The 6,836-nt window shown below is 46.0% G+C and overlaps 1 protein-coding gene across 1 annotated transcript; it reads right to left on the reverse strand.

The window, feature by feature from the left end:
- Positions 1 to 2,479: 2,479 nt before the first annotated feature.
- On the reverse strand, positions 2,480 to 6,329 carry LOC120450083. The gene is made up of 3 exons (XM_039632876.2): positions 6,030 to 6,329; positions 4,939 to 5,968; positions 2,480 to 4,691 (listed from the first exon to the last, which is right to left on the reverse strand). Exons 1-3 carry the CDS (start codon positions 6,103 to 6,105, stop codon positions 2,540 to 2,542), a joined length of 3,258 nt encoding a protein of 1,085 aa, XP_039488810.2. The 5' UTR covers positions 6,106 to 6,329; the 3' UTR covers positions 2,480 to 2,539.
- Positions 6,330 to 6,836: the final 507 nt, after the last annotated feature.

A 6,836-nucleotide genomic window follows, 5' to 3' on the forward strand; every position in this document is an offset into this window, starting at 1 on the left:
ATTCAGCTCACATTCCGGGCAAGAGACATTCATAAATTATCCATAAACCAGTACAGCAATTGGACACAGGAATAATCAAATTTATGGACATTGATACAGTGCAGTGCCTTGCATCGAAAATAAACAATTTTTATAGTTTATGTGGTGTTTGTCGATGTGATTTCCGCTCGGGAACAACCTCAGGTGGGCTCAGTCCGTCAAACTGTTCGGTTTCGGTTACGGATTGGGTTTTCGGATTCAGTTGCAGTGGCAGTTGCAGTCTGCATATTAAAACAAAAGAATGAAAATGCAGCTGCCTTGCAAATGATCCTCAAGTGACCGCAGAAGGGCCCAAATGACAAATGGAAACTCCTTGAAAATCTTGAGCAACTGTCATAGCAAAGAGAACTGTTGGCAAAATAACAATTAGAAAACAGTTGCAAAAGCTGATCTGTTTTTTGCAATCATTAATCATGCAAAAGAGCAGACATTCCCGAGATCCCTTGATCGATTTGAATTGCCCGAAATCTCAGCTTCCCGTCGAGTGTCATTAATTATGTCAGAGTTTTGTAGTTCAAGAGGGTCCCGCCATTAACGGGTTAGCTAAATAAATAACGCTGGCCGACAAGAAATGCAGATCTGTCGCTTTGAATTCCTAATCAAGTGTCATTAATCACGGGGTCGCTTTGATTTTGGCATACGTTCAAGGTGACGGCACAACACAATTGCCGCCTCTGGCTCATTTTCCTCACGTGACATTGGAAATACAATTTTTCCGGCCATACCAACCCGTAGGTTTTCCCCCCGTCAAATGGCCACCGAGCCGTGCTATTTGCTATGCCAAAAACTCGAATTCAAAGGCATCCACATGCAATTTGCCGTCTTGTTGCTGCGAAACTAGAACACGAATGAGAACTTTGTATTGCCATTATACTGGCTGGCTTTGTTTGCCCTTAGTCAGCGACAAAAAGTATACAAAAAGTACTTAAGTTGAGTTGAACGAAAACTATATACCCTTGATTAGCAACCAAAAATATATTATTGAAAGTAATTATTAATATTAATAAATACTAATGAATATAGATAAATCTAAGCCCACCACTAATTACATATTTTTAAGGAATAAAGATTTACATTTTCTACTATTAATACAAAAGAATAATACTTTTTACACACCATTTTTGTACTTCTTATTTTAATGAATTTTTAGAAGAACATTATATTTCACATAGTTTTACTTTTTAGAAAAACAGGATAGAGCAAGATAATTATTTCTTAAAATATATTTTTAACACAGGAGCGGCAGCCTAGAACCGTCCAATAAAGTTAAAAATAGCTTTTTCCATCAAGTGTGTAAAAAGGCCCACGACCTAAGGTCAATTCGAATTCCGAGGCATTGAACTTGTTGTTGTAGTTGCGCTTCGGGGGGTGGTCAAATAAAAGAAGGTGGAAAAGGGGAGGCACGGGGGCGACCTCGCCTTGGCTCAGTTTCGGTGGATTTGGGAGCCAGAGAACGCGCAGAAAGGCATGCAATTAATTCCTCAATGGCTGCATTGTTGTTACGTGTGGAGTTCGGAGCACAAAAACAAATGCCATAAGATATCTCATAGTTACACAACGCACAAATGCGTTAATTAACAGAAATATGCAGCGCCCACTTGCTGAAAAGGGAAAACAAAACACTGGCAGAAACCGAAACGAACGCCCCTTGAGGCAAATAAAAATTTGTTTGCCGAGGACTCGATGAACCCGAAAGGCAGCTATGCCCAGGTTATTTATGATTTTTCGCATAAATTTACGCGAACGCTCGTAAAAATGCGTGAAATACGACATTTTGAGTTCTGTGAAAGTGTAACAGACTCCGGCCCCCAGCTTAAGATACTTATAGCCACAGATCTGGCCAAAAATCAGCAACGCAAAGCTCAGCAGCTCGCCGTGAACAATGTGGCAGCATTTGCGTGATTTGTGGCTTTCAGAGCGTTAAGACCCGGCAACAATGTTGCTAATAGACCTGGTTGAAAGCCTGACGAGGAATCCGCATCTAGGCAGCCGAAAAATCCGAGACAAACAAGGAGTCCAAAGAAGTCATTACACCTTTAAAAGCATCTTATCTTAGCAGCTTTGTCTTTTTACAAGTTTTAATTAATAATCAAAAGGCAGAGTTATACTTTTCAATAAAGGAGAAGGTATGCTTGTACCCGTTACCAGCTAAGTATAGGGTATACGATATTCGTTCCTGATCAGAACTACTAGTCGAGTCGATCTGGCTTTCTGTCAGTCCGTTGAACGTCGAGATCTCCGCAACGATAAAATCTAGATAGTTGATTCTAGTGCTGTCTATGATGTGCAAGTTTGTTTCAGAACCTTGTCACGCCCACTATAACCCATCATAATATTTGCCAAAATGCGTTATCAGAGTTAGCTAAAAAAACTAGATTTCGGTGCTTGCAATACAAATGTTTATATCTGAAAGGTTTTACATAAATGGTTTACAGTCGTTCTAGTAGTAAATGAATGCGTTGTAAAAGATTCCTCGTCACATAATAATTACAAAGAGATCTCAATCATCCGCCAAGTCACCTACACCCACTGTACCTTGTGGAGGAGCAGTGGTGACCGCACTAAAGGGCAGTGCGTGCTGGGTGGCCGAGGCCCAGCTTCTTCTGGGAAGGATCCTGCCAAAATTGAAGTACTTCTGTCGCAGCTTGTCCTTGATCTCATCCTCGTTCATAATGGCGCTGGCCTCGCGAAAATTGAGGAAAATCCGGCCCTTGTCATCGGTCTTAATGGGTAAAATTTCGGTGCAGACATTGCGGGCTTTGAGAAGGAAGCCCTCCTCTTCTTGTTCACCCGCTGCAGATGGAGGTCCTCCGGCGATATTTATTAGCCGATCTTCGGGGAGAGCCACACTATCCAAGCGGGAGTCCATTGACAAGGATCTGGGTGGCTTGGCGGTGCTCGGGTGGTTCTTCTTCTTTCTCAGGCAAAATGGATCCCGATCACTGGCTTTCACATACTGGACCACCGGACGATTGACGCCCCACTTGGGCCGATCATCCATCTTATTGGCGTCCTTATCTTTGATTAAGTTCTTTTTCAAATTCTTGTCTTTGTCCTTATCCTTACTTTTAGCCTTAAATGTGGTTGTTGTGGTGGTGGTTGTAGTGGTTGTGGTCTCATGATCTTTTTCAGCAGTTGATTCCTTTGCGGGTTGGGTCTGAGATTTCGATGTCTGGGTTGTGGTGGTGGTGGAAACCTCCCGTTTGAGCAACACCTTGTAGAAGTTATCGTGGAACAAGCAGAGATCGCAATTGAGGGGCAACTCCGTTTGGGTCTCCACATCCGCTTGGTGACCCACCTCATGACCATGCTCGTCTCTGTCGTCTGAACTATTCGAATTCCCTAGTTGAAGAGGTGTCTTCAGAGGTATCAATGCCAGTTTATCTGTTTCGGGTACTAAAGCTGGAGACACATCTACCTCCAGTGAATCTGGGGAGAAGCACCCACTGGCGGTCACCAAATCCGTTCTTCCAGATCTTGCAGTCGTTAGTGGATCCTCCTCCTTTTCCGCCTGGTAACCATCCTCGGTGTAAATGGAGGTATCTGTACGATGAGTCATCGTGGCTTTTGAATAGCAGCCCGGTGTCTGTGGTGGTTTCTGCATGGGTTGTTGCATAAAATAAGTGGCTATCTGAAGGTTGCCAATGGCATTTTGGAGCCCGAAAATATCGCTGGTAACGGGCAATGGAATAAGGGTAGCTGGTTGCATGAGCAGAGCCACATTTTCCTTATCTTCGCCCAGGAAAGAGGCCTGTCTCTTGGTTTGAGTTGCTTCTTTGGTCTCCTCTTTTCTGGGATCCTTGGTCTGTTTGATGGGTTTCGTGATGGTGCGTCGAAGGTTGATGGGGGTGCCTATCAGAACTTTTTCCTCTGTCATAACTGGAGGTGCACCACGTGGTGTGTTCGATTCTTCCGCTTGGAATGATGGCTCATCTGGCCCAGCTTTTTCCTCCTCATCTTCCTCCTCTTCCACGGATTGAACTCTCATTAGCTCGGACTCATCCTCGTCGGTTTCTTGAGAAACTTTAGATGGCTGGCGCACCATTCGCTTCTTTTGTTTCTCCAACTTGGCAGCCACTTCAGCTTTCTGTATGGCATCCAGCATTACTTGCTGTTTCTTCTGCTGGGCCTCTTCGCGTTCCAGGAGGGTTCTTCTCTCAAATTCCAGACGTTCCTGCTCCAATTGCTTCTGCCTACGGATGCGCTCCTCCTCGATCTGCTCCTCCTGCCGATGGCGTTCCTGTTCCCATTTCCTTATCAATTCCCGTTCGTGAAGTTGCTTCTTGATGGCATTATGGTACTCCGCTGCCTTGCGTCTTTTGTCCATTCTTTCGGCCAGTGTATGAGCATCTAGAGGGGCATTCTGCCCCCTCAAGTAGGTGGAGGATGACTGCATTGATTGCACATCGTCCTCACTGTCCTTAAGATCGTGCATTCCGCGACTCAGCCATCCTGGCGGCTGCTGCGGTGCCTGATGACCAGCTCCACCATTAAAGTTGGCCCAGCGAGCCCTCTCTCTATCGTGCTGCTCATGGACGAAGAAATCATTCTGGTCCGGATTGCCAATGTGCACCTGGTAGGTGTTCGAGGTGGAGACATCGCGGCTCATACTCATGTTCGATGAGCTCGGCGGTGCAGGCATATAGCAGTATCTATAAGAATAAAATAAACGTATATCATTTAAGAAAACTGTTTTTATATATTATGATCAACGTTTTGTATGTCAAACAAAAATCAACAAAGATATAAGAAAAGTGCAATACTTTAAATCAACAGACAATACTCCCCATTTATAGTTAAATAAATTAACAAAGCTGGTTACCCAGCAAAACTCTTTCACGGTTAATTACAGTTTGTTACGGCGTGTTTTTCGTGTGATTGGGTCACTTGGTTACTCACCCATCGGCCATGTATCCATCGGCGGCGAGTGGCTCGTATCCCTGCCCTGGCACACGTCGTCCCTTGACGGTGTATATCTTACCCAGCGGATTTCCCGGAGGCGGCTGATGATGGGGTAAGGGCATGGGAATCGGCGCAGGAATTGGTGCACCTGAAGTGCCCGCCTGTATCGATCGGCGGAGGCGTCTGCACCCTGCCACGCCCCCTCCCACGGCGCCCACACTCCCGCCATCCAGGACACTGGCACTGCCCATGCCACTAATGCTCTCGATTTGACTGGCTCCGTCGTTGAACCAAATGTCCGGGGTGTGGGGATTCTTGGGCGTATCGCTCAGATAGCCGGAAGTGTCCTCCTCCTGGCAACCAGGAGGCCCCTGGACTCCGCCACCTCCGCCACCCTGGTTGCCAGCGCCGCCCGGGGGATTGTTTAATCGATGTGGCCCGTTGTCGGGATCAATGTCAGTTGGTTTCCCCGTCTTGGAGTCCTGCTGCCTCACCCTCTGTCTAATGGCTGGCAAACTGGGGCTCCGCAGGCGTTGCTGTTGCTGCTGCTGCTGTTGCTGCAGCAAGAGTTGCTGGTGCTGCTGCTTCAAATGTTGCTGCGCCTCCTGTCGAGAGTTCTGCATTCTTCCCTTGGCAGTTTGAAGAGATGTGGGCACTAGTTCCGCATAGCGGGCAGGGTTCTGCATCTGGCGAGATGGCATTCCGGGTGCATAGCTTCCCCTCCTGGTCCTTCGATACATGGACTCATCCTCGTCCTCAAAGTCCGCATCGGCCTCCCCATCCAGATCGTCGATGTAGCGCTCCAACTGATTCATATAGGCCTGATTGCCATGGCGATACTCCGGCTGGCGCAGGATCATTTGCATATCCGGACCCTGGGCTCGTCGCGAGTGACTCGAAGTTTGATTGGAGGTCGAAGTCTGGCTGAGATCCAGGTTGGAGTAGTAGGTGCGAATGGAGGTGCGTTCGATTTTGTGGTGCGAGGTGTGGTGATGATGGTACATCTCATCCATGCGCGCTATTTCCTCTGTGAAAAATATGTTTTTAATTACATTTTCAGTACATTTTAAGGAACCCAGTAGACCCACCTCTCTCCTTAGCCCATTGCTGCTTCTTCAGGTCCAACAACCGGTGCGTTTGCCTGGCCTCCGGTCCCGTAATCATGTCAGTTCATTGCACTTCCAATTCGCAGACTAGATATAGAAGCCGAAATATCAAAGGTCGGCTGGAGTCCTAGCACTCGGTGAAGCACCACACCAAGGCTGTGCAGGAGCTTCACTGAAATTCCTTCGAACCCTGGGCTCCGACAACCGAAATTCGATTTGTTTTGCATTGGAATGCCAACGGGTTGTCCTGGCAACAGCAAACCCCATTCAAGCAGTAAACAAAGCCGATTTTCCTACCTTACTACTAATGGGGTATCGCAAAAAAGATATAACGTCTACCAGTAAGTTCAAAAACCAGTAAATATAGGAGTATAAAATATTATACAAATATTATAAAATACAAAAGCTATAGACTTAGGCGTCATAAATATTTCGGCCATTGTTCTCCGGCTGTTAAATAATCTTAGCTCACTTCCTATACATTTTAATATATAAATATTTTTATTATTCTTTGCTAATATCGCCTTAAATTTACTCTAATTACTCCTCTTGTATTCAATAGATTTTTTGTTATGTTAAGGTATCCCGAATGCTACGAGCCCAACTTAACCTTCCTTTTCCGATATCGTGTGGGGGTTGTGAAGTCCTTGCACTCGCTTCTCTCAGTGGGTTAATGCAGTTGGGTAAACTTGTTATGTGGGTGGTGGGGCGCCAGACACTGGAGCCATCATCGCGTGCCCGATGCCTGTTCCAAAAATACACACTCTATTTGCTGTTCGTTGGTATGAA

The sequence above is a fragment of the Drosophila santomea genome, chromosome 3L (genome assembly GCF_016746245.2).
Source record: "Drosophila santomea strain STO CAGO 1482 chromosome 3L, Prin_Dsan_1.1, whole genome shotgun sequence".
NCBI lineage: Eukaryota > Metazoa > Arthropoda > Insecta > Diptera > Drosophilidae > Drosophila > Drosophila santomea.